The sequence below is a fragment of the Neoarius graeffei genome, chromosome 1, assembly GCF_027579695.1.
Source record: "Neoarius graeffei isolate fNeoGra1 chromosome 1, fNeoGra1.pri, whole genome shotgun sequence".
Classification (NCBI taxonomy): domain Eukaryota; kingdom Metazoa; phylum Chordata; class Actinopteri; order Siluriformes; family Ariidae; genus Neoarius; species Neoarius graeffei.
Genome location: NC_083569.1, coordinates 2000912 through 2021083, shown reverse-complemented (window position 1 = coordinate 2021083; position 20172 = coordinate 2000912). Strand labels below are relative to the sequence as shown.

Here is a 20172-nt window from a genome sequence, read left to right as displayed (position 1 = left end):
CAGTGATCATCTTCTGGACAACAGTCAAGTCAGCAGTCTTCCCCATGATTGTGGTTGTGTGTACTGAACTAGACCAAGAGATACACTGTGTTCATACTGTTTTACTCAAGCTTGAAATGAAATATTCTAATATTTTGAGATGGGTTTTTTTTATGTTTTTGTACTGTATGCCATACTGATTAAAATTAAAATAGAAAAATGCTTGAAACATTTTAGTTTATGTGTAATGAGTCTATAATATATAACATTTTCACTTTCTTAAATAACTGATGGAAAATATTGAACTTTTTCACAATATTCTAATTTTTTGAGATGCACTAGTATATCCAACGTTCCTCAACAGATCAGAGGTCTCGTACGAGTCTTCAGTAAAACGTGCAGAGCAGAGGAGAGACCACTTCGTAGGCACCCAATCCGTGAATTTCTTGCAAAATGCGTCCAAATCCTTGCAGTTTGAACATTCTTGGGCCATGAATGCAACGTAAATCCACCTTCCGTCGTGTTGCTGTACTGGCCAGCAACGTATCTACATGGCATGGTGATAAATTAGCTCAAAATGGAGGATCGGAGCTGCAGTCAGCTCTGTGTTTTAGTATAGCGGAAATGGCGATGAGACCGATAGACTTCCTGCTGTGACGTCACAGATGTCAAGGTCATTCACTCAGACCGCTACCTATATAAATCACTTTAATCGTAAAAATTACTATATTAGATTTATTGTTAACGCTTAAAACTATTCCTGTGCCATTCGTGAGGTCTCAAGGCATTTATAAACAAAAAGTGAGGCCATGGTTCTGCGTATCTCCTTTAACTACCAAGCCCCAATCATGACATGGAACAAAATTATATTTATATTTTATATGGAAACGAGTGTTTTAGCAGGAAATACACCACTTGTATTTGTCATACAAGCTCCATCCAGGACATGGAGAACCAAAACCGTGACATATTTAAATAATATTGGCTGGTGTTGAATGGTATATCAGATATATTCCATTCAGCTAGCATGATATTGAACGAGTCAAAGACGAGTAACTGAATGGAATAAATCTGATAGACCATAAAAAAAAGGCAGCTGATATTATTTTATACATACACAGTCTTCATATCAGCATTGCAAATGCCATGCCACTGTCATCTGTGCCTATGCGCCCACCCTGATGAGCAGTGATGAAGTGAAGAATAGCTTCTACAGTGACCTAGATCGCCTTGTGAAAGCCACTCCCCTAAACGACAAGCTCCTCCTGCTTGGAGACTTCAATGACAGAGTTGGCAACGACCACAGGAACTGGAAAGGGGCATTGGGACGTCACGGCATTGATAAAATGAACTCCAATGGCCTCAGGCTTTTGAGTCTGTGTGCAGAGAATGACTTGACGATCACCAACACACTCTTCAGGCAGGCGGACAAGTACAAAGCAACATAGATGCATCCCAGATCCAAGCAGTGGCATCTGATTAACTTTGCCATCTGTCATAGGAGAGACATCTGTGATGTGAAGCTCACCAAGGCCATGCGTGGAGCAGAGTGCTGGACTGACCACCGTTTGGTCAGGTCCATCTGGTCACTGCACATTGCCCTGACACAACGCAAGAAGCCGCAAGACATCAGACTAGTCTTCAATGTTGCAAAGCTGAAGCAAACAAGGTGATGTCAGGAGTTTGCTGATGACCTGGACAACAGGCTGACCTCCCATGGACCGCTGACTGGAAGCACAACACAAAAGTAGGAACAGTTCAAAACTCTGGTGAATGAGTCAGCAAAGCCCACCAGCAGACCAAAAATACGAGCCCACCATGACTGGTTTGATGAGAATGACGAGAGCATTAGACTCCTTCTGGAGGAAAAGCAGAAGGCCTACCTTGAGTGGCAGAACGATAGCTCCTCCACCTCGAAGCGTGATCGCTTTAAGCATCTCCAGAGACAGGCACAGACCGCACTGCACAGAATGCAGGATGAATGGTGGGAGAGAAAGGCTGAAGAAGTCCAGAGGTACTCGGACACTAAGAACTCAAACATGTTCTTCAGTGCTATCAAGGAAGTCTACGGACCAGCCAAGCTATGCACCACACCACTCCTGTCGGCAGGAGTTCTACATTGCTGAAGGAGAAGAACAGTATCAACTTGAGGTGGAGAGAACATTTCAACAACTGACTCAACAGGCCCTCCACTGTTGTTCCCACTGCCCTGAACCAGATCCCCAAACAACCCACACTCAACAGCCTCGAACTTCCTCCCACAATGGATATGGTCATGAAGGCAATTAATCAGACTAGCTCAGGTAAAGCCCCTGGGGTGGACGGAATTCCTGCAGAGATCTTCAAGTCTGTCGGTCCGGTGGCTCTCAAAGCCTTCCACGCCCTCCTCACCAGCATGTGGGAGGAGGAGGACATGCCCAAGAACTTTAGGGACGCCATGGTTGTCTCGCTGTTCAAGAATAAGGGCAGCAAAGCTGACTGTGGCAAATACCGGGGTGTCTCCCTCCTGTCAATTGCTGGGAAGATTTTGGCTCAGGTCATTCTCAACCGCCTGATCACCAACATATTGGAGAAAAACCTGCCAGAAGCACAGTGTGAATTCCGTCCAGGTCGCAGCACCATTGACATGATATTCACAGTCTGTCAGGTTCAAGAGAAACATATCAAGCAGAACATGGACTTCTATGCTGTCTTCATAGACTTAACTAAGGCGTTCGATACTGTCAATAAGGAGGCCCTCTGGACAATCCTGTCAAAGTTTGGATGTCCAAACAATTTCGTCAACCTGATCCGTCTGTTCCATGATGACATGACTGGACTGGTACTCTCTGGTGGAGAAGTGTCAGAGCTGTTCAGCATCACAAATGGCGTCAAGCAAGGATGTGTTCCGGCTCCCGTTCTCTTCAATCTCTTCACCTGTGTGCTCAACCATGCTGTCAGGGACCTTGAACTTGGGGTGTACCTGAGGTATAGGTTCGACAGATCTCTTTTTGATCTTTGTCATTTGAGCTCCAAAACCAAGATAATGGAGAGGATCATCTTGGAAGCACTTTTTGCTAATGATCCATCCATCCATTATCTGTAGCCGTTTATCCTGTTCTACAGGGTCGCAGGCAAGCTGGAGCCCATCCCAGCTGACTATGGGCAAGAGACAGGGTACACCCTGGACAAGTCACCAGGTCATCGCAGGTCTTTGCTAATGACTGCACTCTTATTGTGCATAAGGAGTCTGACCTCCAGCTCATCGTCAACAAGTTTGCTGAAGCCTTCAGTCTTTTTGGTCTCACCATCAGCCTTGGCAAGACAGAGGTCCTGCTACAACCTGCCCCCACTTCCACTGCTAGTCCCCCTACCATTTCCATGGAAGGAACAGAGCTGAAGACAGTAGAAGAATTCAAGTACCTTGGCAGCGTCATTTCCAGTGATGGAACACTGGACAGAGAAGTCAACGCTAGGATCTGCAAAGCGAGCCAAGCTCTCAGTCATCTGAGAACACGTCCTGAACCAGCACAACATCAGGAAGTGCACGAAACTCAAGGTGTACAAGACCATCATTCTCACCAGTCTCCTATACAGATGTGAGACATGGACTCTGTACAAAAGGCACCTGAAACAGCTGGAACAGTTCCATATGTGCAGCCTGAGGTCAATACTCGACATCCGCTGGCAGGACCGACTCACAAACTTGGAGGGCCTCGACAGAGCTGAGACAACCAGCATTGAAGCCATGATTTTAAAAACCCAGCTACGATGGGTGGGGCACATCATTCAAATGGAAGATTCCAGGATGCCTAAGCAGCTGCTGTATGACAAACTTTGCTCAGGCAAGTGGTACCAAGGCAGGCCACGCAAGAGGTTCAAAGATTGTGTGAAGGCCAACACAGTCCTTGCCAGGATCGCCCCAAAGCAGCTCGAGTATTGTGCACAGGACTTCTATTATAGGAAGCTGTATCTCCTCCTGTGGACATTTTCACCTTGCACAGCTTGCAGTCCACTTCGATTTAATCTTTAGTTGTGAAATACATCCAGATCGCTGTTATTACGTGTTGTCTATATATTAGCGTGAAGGTGAAGGGTTACATCACATAGCTACAGATACAGGTCAAGAGCTTCTGTTAAAGTTGAAGATAAAGTGAAAAAAAAAAACTACGCAATAGTCTTTAGCTGTCCAGTTTTGGTGAATCTGTGCCCACTGTTCCTGTTTTTGGTTGAGAGAGAGAGAGAGAGATGTTCAGCCTCAATGTTTGATGTGTTGAGATGGCTTTCTGCTCACCGTGGTTGTAAAGAGTCACCATAACCATCTGAAAGAGAGAGAGTGTGTGTATGTGTGTGTGAGAACTCATCTGATGGTGAGAGGGAACACACTGAGATGAAGAGCCATGTCTCTGAGGTGAAGCAGGTCATCACCATGGAAACTGAGACCTGTTTTTTGTGCCACTGAAGAACTCCAGCGTCATCAGTGAAATCTCCAAATGTATCACTGTACACCATTAATCTAATGTCTAATAATATACAGCTTAATAACATTTCTGATGCGCAAAAAAAATAATAAAATAAAAGAAGCTAAACGAGAAATTGTGTAAAAGAAAAAACTCAAATCTACAGAATTTGAATAAACTAATTTGTAAAATCTCATTTAAAGCTGCAGGATTAAATTTGGGTGAGTTCTATTTACATTTATTCTCACACACACACATATCTACTGATGGTCTTAAACAACTCCCCAAATAAAGTGCACTAGGTTATGAAGTGCACTAAGTGGTGTGCTTACTGCAGGTGGACTCGGCCTCGTCTGATCCGTCTGAACACTCGGGTTCTCCATCGCAGAGCCAGCGGCTGGACACACACTGTCCGTTCTGACACGCAAACTCCGCCGGGTCACACGTGCTCTTCACTACACACACACACACACACACACACACGCACACAGTGAGAGAGAAGAGAAAAAGAATAAACGTTACACACACACACACACACACACGTCAGTTCTGCATTCATTCCTGAGGACTATGAGCAAATCCTCAGATTCAGTGAAATGTAATCCACCAGAACTGCATGTGATTGGTCATGTGACATGGTTTGGAGTTATTTGCTATGGGAAGTGGAGTTCACCTTGCAAGTCCAACTCTCTCTTTGCCTGTCTCGGTCTCACTCACTTTGCCTGTCTCGCTGTCTCACTTTCTCTGCCTGTCCCTCTCAATTTGTGTCTCTCTCGTCGTCTGTATCTGTGTCACTCTCTCTCCCTGTCTGCTCGTCTCTCTCTTGTTCTGCCTGTCTCTTTGTTCATCTGTCTCTCTCCATCTGTCTCGCTTTCTGCTTGTCTCTCTCTCTATCTGTCCATTTCCTTCTTTCTACCTCTCTCTCTTCATCTGTGTGTCTCTCGGTCTCGGTCTCTTTCCAACTCTATCTATCCATCTCTTCCTCTGTCTCTCTCTCTCTGCCTCTTGTTTATTACTAAAACTGAATGCTCTGAGCAGAACAGTGTCTCTGCCGAATTCTTCTGGAGCGTTTAATTAGCAGGAAAACATTTCAGCCCTGTCCGTCTGCAGTACCCAATCAGGAAGCGTCTGACAGGAAGGCTACTGTTTTTTGCTTCCTCACAAGCAGTTCAGACTGGTCCCACTGGTGCGGAGAACAACTTGTACAAGAACAGGGCAAGTCGTTTGCTGAACTCGTCAATGCTACACGTGTAATTAGTCCTAAGTTTCTTCATGTGGAATCAGGTGTGTAACTTGACATGAAACGACAGAGCTGTTGATTTTCCTTGTCCTGCTCTCACCCGATAATTCCACATCATCCAAAGTCTCACCTGAACCACACAACTTTATTTACTCACTGATAATATTCTGTTTTTATTAATGCATCGCGAAGTCTTTCCATCTTTCTGCCCCGTTTCTGTTTCCAAGCCTTTACGTGCTGTTTGTTTTTCTGGTGTCCATTCAATAATGGAAAGCAGCTGGTTCATAACAAGGTGCTGTGGAGAACTGAACCGGGTGTGTGTGTGTTCTCCAGCTCATTCATATTCATAAAATCACTTTATACTCATGAAGGAAATGTATTCAGTTAGCACGGTGTTGGAGTTTAACCTCAGAAACAGAGCAGCAGGATGAAGGGCAATGTCACTGCAGTTGATTCGGTCTATCTGTTACGTCTTACTGGATATTCGATGTTCAGTCTCTCTGGGAATTTAAGGCTTTCACTGAGGAAATTACTTCATTAAGGGAAATCATAAACAGCAGCAGGAGCTTTGAATGAATCAGGGGATATTTATTTGAAACGTTTATTTCAATCCAAAAATGAGTTTCATGTTTGTGCTTTTCATTCAATTATTTTATTACTTTTTTTATTTGTTTTATTACTGCGGACGCTATGGATTTTGTATTTAGTTAGGGGCCGAAGCGCCAGAGGTGTGTAAGCACCCTACTGTAATTGCAGGGGTATCGTTAAGAAATGACGTAGGGGGTGGAAAAGAGGAAGCAATGCGTGTCGTACCCGGGCCCGGCGCAGTGAGGGAGAGTGCAGGAGTGAAGATGTCCCATCCTGTTGGGGGGGTCTAGGGTAGCCTGGGCCCGCCCATCCTAAGCGTGACGCAACACGAGGGCCTGTCGCGAGCTTAGTCTGGCCAGGCAAGCTATCTACAGCTCTTCCAAGCTCCCGAAAAATCGCGAATCAATCAACTTTGAGCATCTCCAACGGCCCTGGGTAGAGGCGTGTTCAAGGCACTGACGTAGTAGAACTGCGACCGGAAGCCATAGACTATTTACAGAATCTATGCCGGAAGCGCTTCATTCACTAGAAACATTACGAACATGGAGTTCTCATTGAAAACGGAGCAAAGAGCAGCCCTGGAGGTATTTATTGAAAGGAAGGACGTTTTCGCCTTGCTCCCGACCGGCTTCGGTAAGAGTTTAATCTACCAGTTAGCCCCGTCGCGTCACATACGTCAGAGGAAAGAGTGATGTGATTGGTTTAAGCTTCGTCACAGCCTTTCCTGGCTTCGACCAGTAGCAAACTGAGGCATTTCAGGGAGGCGGGTCAACCACGGGCTCTGGGAAACGGTTGGGCTTAATATCTTGGCCAGACCAATAGCTCGGAGAGCTTTGAAGTTGCGTTAGCCAGACTAGGTCTAGGGGGGCCTCCCCCAGAAAATTTTCAATTTTTAGATGCTCTCTGGTGCGTTCTGCACCACCACTGCTGATAATGACCATTTTCATTGCTATTTTATGGGTGTTCATTGTCTGAACTGAGCGTTTGGTACGGTATAGCAATCCAAAATAATAACATGCTAGTGTAATTAATAGCCTACACATGCAGTTGGAATGCCAGCCAGTGAAATATGAATTATTAACTAAACCTGTGTTGTTGAAATAAATAATTTATTAGTATTAAACGCACCTGCAGAGAGAAAAAGGCTTAATTATTTATATTTATTAATAATAAACATAATGCCACATCACTAAAGCATAGAGTCCATATACATATGTTCTAGATCAAACCTGAAAATTAGAAGTAGCATGATTAAAGCAGGGAAGGCTGTTCAGAGAACAGAATACGTATAGCAGCTACTGCAGCTGTTATCTACTCACCATGACGACTAAAAAAAAAAAAAGGCAGTGAACAAGGAGACAAATCGATATCCCTTCCCACCACCAGCAGATTTAGAATCCAGTTCTGAAATACAAGTATCCTCAGTTTCATTAACCTAGCAACACTGTCAATAGTACAGTAGTGAACGTCATCACCTGGCACTGTCTCCTCACAGTCCGTGTCCAAAATTATACTGGCAAAAAACGTGCCTTCACGGTTGTTCGTTTTTAAATTACCCCAGGCCTATTAGATAAGATAATATCTTATTTAATCTTATCCAAATCAGAGCCTAATCTAGGAATTTGAAAATAGGGGACAGATCCCTCACTAGCTGTAGAAACAGGGAACAGAAAATATTAACATGGGTAAAAATATCCCTCATTTGTTCCAGTTAGTGGGGACAGAAAAATAAGTAATACATTGGTAGATATTTTCAAGAGTACATCTATAAACAGAACAGTTTATTAATCTTTACTTTTAGAATATCATTAACATAATACTAAATTGAACTTTCAACAAGAAAAATTAAACAAATTACTAAAAAAAAAAACTAGCAATCATGTAGAATGTGTAAGATTACCAGGACTACAAAACTGCGGAAAAATCGGCTTTACTTATCCAAATGCACCTGTTGGTTCAAAAGTTAAAGTGCAGAGAACCTCACAGCACAACATGAAGTTCCCTTAAAATATAATATAAATGCCTCAGCTTTCATGTAAGAAAAAACACTATTAATACTAGTACTGTGTGCAGGCAGTCTCTCCTGAAGACTAAACTAAACAATAATTATAAACTAATAAAATAAATGGCTCAGGCTTCATAGAAGAAAAAAACAATTTGAACAGAATCTCACAGTATGATGCTGAAGCTGCCGAAACAATGGAAAATAAAATACCATTTTGGCAAAAATGTTGGCATCCATTAATCTTTAAGTAAAAAAAAAATAAAGTGCACACAGTCCTTCACTGTAAACATAACACACTTTCAGTAACAGAATTTAAGCCTACATAAACAGTGACTCGCACATGCAGTGTTGCCAGATTCTGCTGACGTTTTCCAGCCCAAAATATGTTCAAAACCCGCCAAAATGCACTTAAAACCCCCCAATCTGGCAACACTGCGCACATGCTGCTTCTCTTGAACGTATAGACGGAAGTAAGGCGGAAGGTAGTTTGTTGACGTCACCGCAAGACGACGCCAACGATTGGTCAAATTTGCGGGAAGGTTGCGGTGATTGGATATAATTGCAACACCGCCCTGAATTCGCGGGGATTGGTTGAATTTGCGTTGATGTTGCAAATTGCGAAATCCTGGAGGCTCTGAATGTTATGTTTGGATGAGACAGAACGATATGCCATGTGCTTTTGGGTATTTTTAAAACACTTCACACGATTGGTTGAGATACACTGTCTTCCGGTTCAGTGACCAATGATATAATAGTTCACAAAACTGTTTTACCCCCTAAATAAACCATTCGGAATACTTCGGTCCTTTCCGATATTTTCCGATTGGTGTGTAAACAACGCTACATTTACCGCAGTGCTTGCTAGCGGGTGCTGACAAATTGATAAGCACAAGATTCCTTAAAACGCGACTACACGCTCTCTACTTATAAATGCGCGACAAAATGAATAGATACGTGATATCACTCTCGCGCCCAAAAAGTGGATGTGCGACAGACAGATAAAAAACGCGTATTATCGCGTATTACGCGCCCTAGATTAGGCTCTGCAAATGTCCCGTGTTTGTGTGCTACCACCGATGTCATTTCAAATGAGGCCCGTTTTTAATTCGCCGTCACACATACAGTGTCAAACTCATGCGCGTTGCACATGCTCTGGACAGTGCATGCTACGAACGGATTCATTAGCGTGTGCGCTTGCCAGTGAACCAGCGTGCCTACAGTTAGGTCCATAGATATTTGGACACTGACAAATTTTCTTTTTTTACCTGTTTACTGAAACATATTCAAGTTATAGTTATATAATGGACATGGACATAAAGTCCAGACTTTCAGCTTTCATTTGAGGGAATCCACATTAAAATTGGATGAAGGGTTTAGGAGTTTCAGCTCCTTAACATGTGCCACCCTGTTTTTAAAGGGACCAGAAGTAATTGGACAATTGACTCAAAGGCTATTTCATGGGCAGGTGTGGGCAATTCCTTCATTATGTCATTCTCAATTAAGCAGATAAAAGGCCTGGAGTTGATTTGAGGTGTGGTGCTTGCATTTGGAAGATTCTGCTGTGAAGAAAACATGCGGTCAAAGGAGCTCTCCATGCAGGTGAAACAAGCCATCCTTAAGCTGCGAAAACAGAAAAAAACCATCCGAGAAATTGCTACAATATTAGGAGTGGCAAAATCTACAGTTTGGTACATCCTGAGAAAGAAAGAAAGCACTGGTGAACTCATCAATGCAAAAAGACCTGGACGCCCACAGAAGACAACAGTGGTGGATGATCGCAGAATAATGTCCATGGTGAAGAGAAACCCCTTCACAACAGCCAACCAAGTGAACAACACTCTCCAGGAGGTCGGCGTATCAATATCCAAATCTACCATAAAGAGAAAACTGCATGAAAGTAAATACAGAGGGTTCACTGCACGGTGCAAGCCACTCATAAGCCTCAAGAATAAAAAGGCTAGATTGGACTTTGCTAAAAAACATCTAAAAAAGCCAGCACAGTTCTGGAAGAACATTCTTTGGACAGATGAAACCAAGATCAACCTCTACCAGAATGATGGAAAGAAAAAAGTATGGCGAAGGCATGGTACAGCTCATGATCCAAAGCATACCACATCATCTGTAAAACACGGCGGAGGCAGTGTGATGGCTTGGGCATGCATGGCTGCCAGTGGCACTGGGTCACTAGTGTTTACTGATGATGTGACACAGGACAGAAGCAGCCAGATGAATTCTGAGGTATTCAGAGACATACTGTGTGCTCAAATCCAGCCAAACTGATTGGTCGGCGTTTCATAATACAGATGGACAACGACCCAAAACATAAAGCCAAAGCAACCCAGGAGTTTATTAAAGCAAAGAAGTGGAATATTCTTGAATGGCCAAGTCAGTCACCTGATCTCAACCCAATTGAGCAGCATTTCACTTGTTAAAGACTAAACTTCAGACAGAAAGGCCCACAAACAAACAGCAACTGAAAACCGCTGCAGTAAAGGCCTGGCAGAGCATTAAAAAGGAGGAAACGCAGCGTCTGGTGATGTCCATGAGTTCAAGACTTCAGGCAGTCATTGCCAACAAAGGGTTTTCAACCAAGTATTAGAAATGAACATTTTATTTACAATTATTTAATTTGTCCAGTTACTTTTGAGCCCCTGAAATGAAGGGATTGTGTTTAAAAAATGCTTTAGTTCCTCACATTTTTATGCAATCATTTTGTTCAACCCACTGAATTAAAGCTGAAAGTCTGAACTTCAACTGCATCTGAATTGTTTTGTTCAAAATTCATTGTGGTAATGTACAGAACCAAAATTAGAAAAATGTTGCCTCTGTCCAAATATTTATGGACCTAACTGTATATAAGGACTCTGAATACAGACTCAAATTGCGAAGTATTGTGTTGTTGTGACACATTACCGAGCCGCGTTTTCTGATTCCTGTTACTCGTTTTTGGCCCTGCTTTTGTGTATAATAGTCTGTTTGTGTCTCGCGTGACCTATTGCCTGTTTTGCGGTTTCTGATTTATGCCTGCCGATTTGGACTGTTTGCCTAATTGCACTTTTCTCAATAAATATTTTCTGCACATACATCCATCTCCAACCATGCCCGACAGAATACTTCACCCATGGCGTGAGATGGTTATGGAAAGACTCAACAACTTCATCCAAGTTAGCATTTTGCATTGGAAGACCAACGAGAAATTCATCATGTTCAAGATGTCTGTGAAGATTCTCAGTCATCCAGGTACATAGTAATCTGTGGTTAGTAGAAGAGAGCAACTGGACTTGCTTGAAGATTCTTGAAAACGTTTCTACGCACTTTGGGATGAGATCCCTTCGACTGGTGTGGGAGTATGAGAGGACTTCCAGAAAACTGCCAGACATCTTAGCCAGAGAGGATCGTTCATTTTTGTCAACCTGGAACGACCATCACTGAACAGAGGTGGGTGTCTATGACATCTTTTATCAGCCACCTACAATGCAGCCATCGGCATTCTGATTCGGATTCTATGATGATCCATGAGAGGATAAATACAGGATACTCCCTATTAGTCAGACAGAACTGAGGAAGCCTTTCAGATGAGAGGTGAAACGTCTTCAAGAATCTTCAAGCAAGTCCAGTTGCTCTCTTCTACCAACCACACGTTCAAGATCTATGGTCATTACCCTTTCATAAGAAAGGTTATTTGTTTACCGATCTCTCCTCGTTTGGGCACCTTTCTTGCCAAACTTGGAAAGAATCTGGGCAAGGTTGGCTGGTCCTGTCGCCTTTTCATTTTGAACTTTAGTGAAACACAAGCGAGCTCTCTGGCGCCCCAGCATTGCCGCGACGAGTAGCCAATCAGCGTCAAGCTTTCGTACAGTGTAGCTGATGTGACTGAAGGTGAAGGCCATAAAGCTGCCGCAAGTACACAAACACAGTAAAAAGTGTAAAAGAAGGCAAAAATAACCACTGATAACAATAGGGAAGAAAAGGTCTTGGAAAATAGGAAATCTACGAGCATTGTTGGTTGAGGAACTTTGAAAAGTAACCAGCGCCGGGCTGATCATAGCCGGATTTTGCGCCACGCCTTAATGAAACCCATGATATAAATCAACGAATTTGAGAGCAGTCAGCAACAGGAAGTGGGGGCTATTCATCATGTACTCAGACTAAACTCTGTTGATACCGGAATCATTTCATCTTAAAGCTAAGGTCACACATGGTCGGTTGATCCATGAGAACCATGGTTGGGGCTACCGTGACCATTCCGGCAGATTTTAGAGGTGATCCGTCCCATAAATTTGGGTAGAGTAAATATGCAAATGAAGCCACGGTAGCCGTGACGGTAGCGACGGAAGGCGCCAGTAAAACCAATGGCATCAGCGATGTATGGCCTTACGGCAATGATGGCAGTGTGCATGGTTTTCACAGCCATGGCAAGATGCCCCCTAGGCAAACTTTTCACTTTCTGCAGAATGCTGTTCCGTGAACATTTTGAGTTTGATGGTTGCGACAGAATGCTACGGTAATCCCTGGTAGCCCACATAAGCCTCAAGGATGCTCACGGATGCCTTCATGGTTGCGACAGATGAATTCTTGACCCACAGCAATTTTCAACACAACCAAACTTTCCAGGGATGGAAGCCACACTCTCCCGGTTGTCAAGTTAGCTCCCTGGCTCTCACGTATTCTGATGGAAGGGCCTGGAACGCGTGCTGTTTGACCCCCGGAAGGCCCAAAACTGTCTATCGGCGTCTACCGTGAAGTGATTCCGGCTATGTGAGACCGAGGCATAAGGGACTGTGGGATGTTTTGTCGAAATGCCCTCGTTTCCCAAATTTTTGATACAAATCTGACAGTGAAGTTACCAAACAGGAAGTGAGGAGGACATTTCTCAGCAGTGCTTTTACATGCTGACACCAAACCTTTCACATAACAACATGACCTCATGTTAAACAAACGAGGAGGTCATTTGCAACTCAGGAGGGCTACTGACAACAGGAAGTGAAACAATATCTCAACAACTTAATGTTGCCATTTAGTATATCTCCTTGGCAATGTGCGTTGATGGTCCCAAAAGGCTTCTTCCGTCACCAAGGGGTGGGGCCAGAAATGCTTGGCGCCCTTAATCGCTGCTTGTTCAAAGTTGCAGCTGTAAACACTATTTTCAGCCACCGCTCAGGCACTAGATATAACACGGTCATTAATAATCTCATCTCTCTCATCTCATTATCTGTAGCCGCTTTATCCTGTTCTACAGGGTCGCAGGCGAGCTGGATCCTATCCCAGCTGACTACGGGCGAAAGGCGGGGTTCACCCTGGACAAGTCGCCAGGTCATCACAGGGCTGACACATAGACACAGACAACCATTCACACTCACATTCACACCTACGCTCAATTTAGAGTCACCAGTTAACCTAACCTGCATGTCTTTGGACTGTGGGGGAAACCGGAGCACCCGGAGGAAACCCACGCGGACACGGGGAGAACATGCAAACTCCGCACAGAAAGGCCCTCGCCGGCCACGGGGCTCGAACCCGGACCTTCTTGCTGTGAGGCGACAGCGCTAACCACTACACCACCGTGCCGCCCGGTCATTAATAATAATTATGCAAATATGATTTTATTATTAATCACAAAGAATTCTGTGTGATTGGGAAAGTTTCTGAGCCGTGTTGAGTCTAATCAGAGAATCAGAATGCTTTTTTTTGCAGCTGCATGGGCAGATTTCCCACCGTGAGCACTACTTGTGTAATTCTCATCTCTTTGTCGAAGCTGAAATCATTATCCCAGGTCATTTTTCTAATTTTCGTTCTCTCAGTTTGTCCAACAACAGTCATGAGAGACTCTCTGTGATCATGCAGAGCTCATCATCTCCACGACAGCAGACATGTCTCAGACTAGCTCAGCACTCGATCCTGTCCAATTTAGGAAGAGAACATGCTCTCTTGAAAATGTGTTTGTGCTGATCACACGCCACGCTAGAACGTCGGCCTCAGGCCCTTTATGAGGAAAGACAGGAAGTGGAGCTCATGCTGTCTTGTGGACATCAGCGGATGAACAGAATGATCATTATCTCTGCTTGATTGTATCTTTGTGATCTCTCTGTTGAATCTGATCAGCTTCATGTTGCAGGGCATTACTCTTCTCCTTATACAGAAGATAACGTTTTTGGTTAAACAAGCAACTCTAAACTCATTTTCATCACAACACTGTTGATATTCTTGATTCTGATTGGTCAGAAGGTGTTGAATAATTTTCTATAATGTTAATATTAAATTTATATTAAAAAAATTAGTTTCTATAGTAACAGCTCGTTCACAGGGACTTGTACGGCAGATTCGGCACGTAAACGCGTTTCAAATAAATCGTTGGTATCGTTTATGGAAGGGGTCTCCTGTGTCAGCACTTTGTAACAGTTAGACGTAAAGCTGTAACATGCGGTTATAGAAAAATACTCAACTTCCAGGTATTAACAGTCTCTTCGCTTTATCTCATCATTTATTTTATTTACCTGAAGCTGTGAAATTCAGACCATCATGATCATTTCTATTCTTCATATTAGGAATTGTCTTTTCAGCTCCATGTTCTCCCGAAGATAAATTCGCTCAGTCATGCTTTTTGATGTCATTTCTCACCCTCATCCTCCACCCCCTCTCTCTCTGTCCTTCACAGTGCTGCTCAATTAATAATTGATTAAATCACAACTGCAGTTTTGTTCTCTGCAATTACAAGATCACAAAAGGCTGTATAATGAATGTATTAAGATTTAAAATAATACTGTGGTGGGCGGCACAGTGGTGTAGTGGTTAGCGCTGTCGCCTCACAGCAAGAAGGTCCAGGTTCGAGCCCCGTGGCCGGCGAGGGCCTTTCTGTGCAGAGTTTGCATGTTCTCCCCGTGTCCGCGTGGGTTTCCTCCGGGTGCTCCGGTTTCCCCCACAGTCCAAAGACATGCAGGTTAGGTTAACTGGTGACTCTAAATTGAGCGTAGGTGTGAATGTGAGTGTGAATGGTTGTCTGTGTCTATGTGTCAGCCCTGTGATGACCTGGCGACTTGTCCAGGGTGTACCCCGCCTTTCACCCGTAGTCAGCTGGGATAGGATCCAGCTTGCCTGCGACCCTGTAGAACAGGATAAAGCGGCTACAGATAATGAGATGAGATGAAAATCATACTTGCCAACTCTCCCGATTTCGGCGGGAGGCTCCCGATTTTAGCCTCCGGCTCCCGATCGCATTTGTTAAAAACTGGATAATCTCCCGGTTTTGGGAAATCCCTACCGCCAAGTTAAAAATACTCCCGATTATGTCTAATCAGAATCATATGAGAAACACCGCTGACGTCAACTGATTTTTAACCAAATCAACGAACAGAACGACAGTCACTTCCGTAATGTAGGATTCACCCAGGCTGTCCGACATGTTTTACAAGCAGTCACTCATCATGGCCACTAAACCCAATACCACACGGCAAAAACATGAATGCAAATCCATGGATTAAAGCAAAAAAAAAATCATCTGACTGAAAAAAAAGCTCCATGTCATTGACCCCTACCACGTCAGCGATGCGTCAAATTTTAAACGCCGTGTTGTCCATTATCCCCTCGGCCCCTATTTATAGTACATTTACATAATTTTAACAATGACTAAAGCTAAGGCAAGACTTTACCTTTGTCATTACTGGCTATTCATGATGAAACATCAAGTTTTCAGCACAAAGTGCAAATTTATTTCAACAGTACTTTAGTAATGCACAGCAGTGGTTCAGAGAAAAGTGCAAGTGCAGTCGAACTTGAACCATGCTTTCAAAAGAGTGGAACAGAAAGAACTTGCAAGAAAAGTAAAGTGAAAGTTCACTTTTTCTGCTTCTTGGCAGTGAAGCCAAAGGCATCTAGTTTTTTGCCATTGCTTCCATAGACTTTTTTTTTTTATGGCAAACTACACAAAAGCACACACCTGCCATTTTCATCTTTTTGCACCATGAACTAAATGGCTTGCCATTATCGCCCATTTCATTTCGCCAAGCCCATCTCCACTTATTCTTTACCGTTTTGTCGATGTCTGACACATCTGTGCCTTCATTTAAAAGAAGCGCGTCCATGCTGGCAAAACCGAAAGTAATTTGACGCGCTCTAGTGATGGAAATCGAAGGGCCTGTGTCCGGTGGCCTTATACGCAGTACTCAAGTTGGGGGGGATGGCATCCCCTTTCTGAAATAAAAATCTCAGATCATCCCCCTTAAAAAACGGCCATCCCCCCATCACATCCCTTGGGCCATTTTACCAATTAATGTGGAAATTAGCCTACTATTATTTTAACAAATATTACTACCATTTCAACATTAGGGCAATTCCATGTAAATGTCAACCTCACCATGCAAAAATAAAGCAACATGTAATACATCAAAACCACTCCCAGAGATATCACCTAGGCCTGTATTTTACAGATGTGAATAAGTTGAACCAATTTGTAACCAACCTAATATGTCACTGTCAGTCTTTCTTTCTTATAATGTAAAACCCAAGCTAAAATCAACTTTGATCATGTACAATTCTATATTATTGCCACAAGCCACAGAAATGTATGCAAAAATCCACAAAACAGCAAAACAATAGCCATCCTAAATATTACTTAAGAACTTTGATAGTTTTAGCTGATATTTAGAGAGTTTTTCAAAGGGTTATGGTGGTTAAATTGCTGATTTTCTAAACATACGCCATGTCTATTTCAGACGCGTCACATCCATAACGGAATTTCGTCGCATCCATAACGCTGACTTTTCCTTCCGAAACTCTGCATGAAATACAAAATATTTTAAACAAAGATTTTTTAATATTCACCTTGGACCCCTCTATCAAATGGATATCTCCATTTCGACATTAGGTTTACAATTTCACAGAGTTTGATAAAAATGTACAGTCACCCAGAAAAGTGATACTTTTTCTGTCACATCCATAACGCATCTTTTATTGGCGTTTTCTGGCATGCCCTAGATGCACTATGGGAATTGTTCTTGTTCTATCACTTCTCCAGTATGGTACAGCCTTAAAATATGCAACACCTGTTTAAATACTGGGAGACAATAAAACATGCACTGGGTCATTTGTTGCCATTTTGAGTTCAAGTGTCACGTCCATAACGCTGGAATTGCTCATTAGAGGCTTTGCGCAGTGATAGCCTACATGTAGCCGGATAAAAAAAGACGCATATTTATTTATTCGGTTGCACCTCTCATTCACACCTATACGGAGGTTTCAGTCACTGAAAACAGCTACTTTTGCAAACTCGGGGCAGAGTGGAGATTTCTGAAAACTCCATCTTCAGACACGCGTGTAAATCGGGAAAACGAAGCAGCAGTGGGCGAGAGGGCGCGCGCGAATATAATGAGTCAGAGGTGTGAATCTTTCACCGAATGCCAATTGTCCCGGTTCTTCATGAAATCGCACGCGCACGCACAAATTCATCAGGTTAACTTTCAAATAACTGTTCTTGTGCACTTGCGACACCGGAGCCACTTTCCTGAATTTTGAGCTTGGGAGTATTCGCTTCTTTATCTATTTAATCAATGAATTTGTCACATACATTAAATTACTAATGTAAACCATTAGTAGCCTATTTAAGCAATCGCTGTTTTCTGCACTGTTTTCTGACCTTTTGTGCTTAGTGAATGAGACACTTCATTACACTCCACTGACCGACTTCCAATTCCGGACTTTTTTGAAAATGTAAAATATAGGCCTACGAGATGGTTTTTGGGACTTAATTCGCGTTGCTCCTTCACTATTAATTTTTGAGACTGACGAGGCACTAAATACTGTGGAATTATTTTCTCCTCACTATGAAGTTTGGCATCTTAAACAAGTGTCGGGAAATCTTGCAGCCCGACTCTGCAGCCTCCAATGTTTAAGCGAACTGCTGAAACCACATACATGTCGACCTATACGGAATGTCCGTATTTTATACGGATTTGATTCAATAAACGTAGTATACAGGCGTACAAATAAAGTTATACGGATTCTTTAAAAAAAAAACTTCAATATTTATTTAGAGCTATAATCAATTCCCACGATGATAAAAGAGCGCATAACATTTACAAACGTACTGTACACCACAGACAGCCAGTAAAGAGTCTTATGAAATCGCGCGTTATCTTGTGGTAGCGAGACTTCGTTCCACTTTTGATCATGCGCACACCGCATTGCGAGAATCCCGCCAACCGGGAAGTCATAGACGCCGCCTTCTGCGTAGAATCATACGTCATCCTCGCCCGAGAATAAAAATGCCTCATTCATGTGCTGCGTTTAACTGTACCAACAGGTTTACCGTCCAAACGAGATCACATGGGATTACCTTTCACAGGCGAGACTGGAAAAATACTTTTCATTGTATTTGGTCATTACAACGTAATTTTACGAACAGATTTTCCTGACTTTGTGGCTAATATGAAGTCTCGTGCATAAAAGCCGCTCGGTGAAACCTGTCTCCAAACAACGAAGTATTTCCTTCGTAACTACGCTGATAACACTTTGTGTTTTTGTCGAACATTGGAGCTTTGTATTCATTCTGAAGGTTTATTGTTATTAATCTCATCTCATTATCTGTAGCCGCTTTATCCTTCTACAGGGTCGCAGGCAAGCTGGAGCCTATCCTAGCGGACTACGGGCGAAAGGCGGGGTTCACCCTGGACAAGTCGCCAGGTCATCACAGGGCTGACACATAGACACAGACAACCATTCACACTCACATTCACACCTACGCTCAATTTAGAGTCACCAGTTAACCTAACCTGCATGTCTTTGGACTGTGGGGGAAACCGGAGCACCCGGAGGAAACCCACGCGGACACGGGGAGAACATGCAAACTCCGCACAGAAAGGCCCTCGCCGGCCACGGGGCTCAAACCCAGACCTTCTTGCTGTGAGGCGACAGCGCTAACCACTACACCACCGTGCCACCCCATTGTTATTAATATTGAATAAAAAGTAACTGGGATATATCATTGTTAATTATCATTCAAATTTTAGGTAAATTATTTTAATTTGCATCTTATACGGATTTTATAAGGGAAATACGGATTTTGGAGGTTGGTTATACAGGTTTGATTGACCAAAGGTTGACATGTATGAAACCATAATGTTTAAAGATTAAATCATAGGCTAATCAAACCAAAGAAAAACACAGCCTTTCCAGAACGTTGTCTGCCGAAGCCTGTTTAACCTACAAAACGCTTAATAGCATAGGTCTTGCTGTGGCTTCAACTTTTCACCTGATCACCTTTCAGTAGGCAAATATCATTATTACTACTACTATTAGTAGTAGACAAGTAACCTAGCTGCCTAGTAGTAGGACAGCCAAATAGTTTCATCAGTGGCCCACGCCGAGCCTCCCCGGGACTAGACAGTAATGGAGGCTGTATTTATTTAGGCCTATCTAGCGCAACAACTTATTCCTTTACATAAACTCAAACATAGCACAAGAAAGGGTTCAACAACAGGCAATCACAGCAGCTTGGTGAAGTTCTAAATCACATCGGTGTCAGACCTATGGGCCTACACCCCCCCCTTTTTTTTTTCCCCTCGGATCTGCATCACTCATATTATTGACCTTTAGCGCTCCCAGTTGACGGAAATCTGTCGTAGCGACGGAAAACTTTAATCCATGCAAATCCCAGGTTGCCTGGGAGAATGAATTTCCATGGATAAGCAAACGTTCGACCAGCCAGTTACACATTTTAAGGTAAAGATACCTTAAATCAGAATATAATGGACATTCGAGTGTGAAATTAAACTCGTCTTCCGTACCGTTTCAGAAACAAACTGTACAACTTCAGTGTTTCCCCTAGAAAATGTTTGAAGGTGCGGTGGCAAGACCTGCGCTCAGACGTCCCACCCCAGTACGAGGATACGGGAGCATTCTGAGAAATTTTTTGACAAAACACACTAAAA

General features: G+C 43.2%; 1 protein-coding gene across 1 annotated transcript in view; it reads right to left on the bottom strand.

Moving 5' to 3' along the window:
- LOC132890677 (low-density lipoprotein receptor-related protein 8-like) overlaps positions 1-20172 on the bottom strand; it is a 165274-nt gene that overhangs the window by 103752 nt on the left and 41350 nt on the right. The window contains exon 3 of the mRNA XM_060927790.1: positions 4751-4873. Within this exon, the coding sequence (XP_060783773.1) occupies positions 4751-4873 (123 nt within the window). The remainder of the gene's footprint in view (positions 1-4750; positions 4874-20172) is intronic.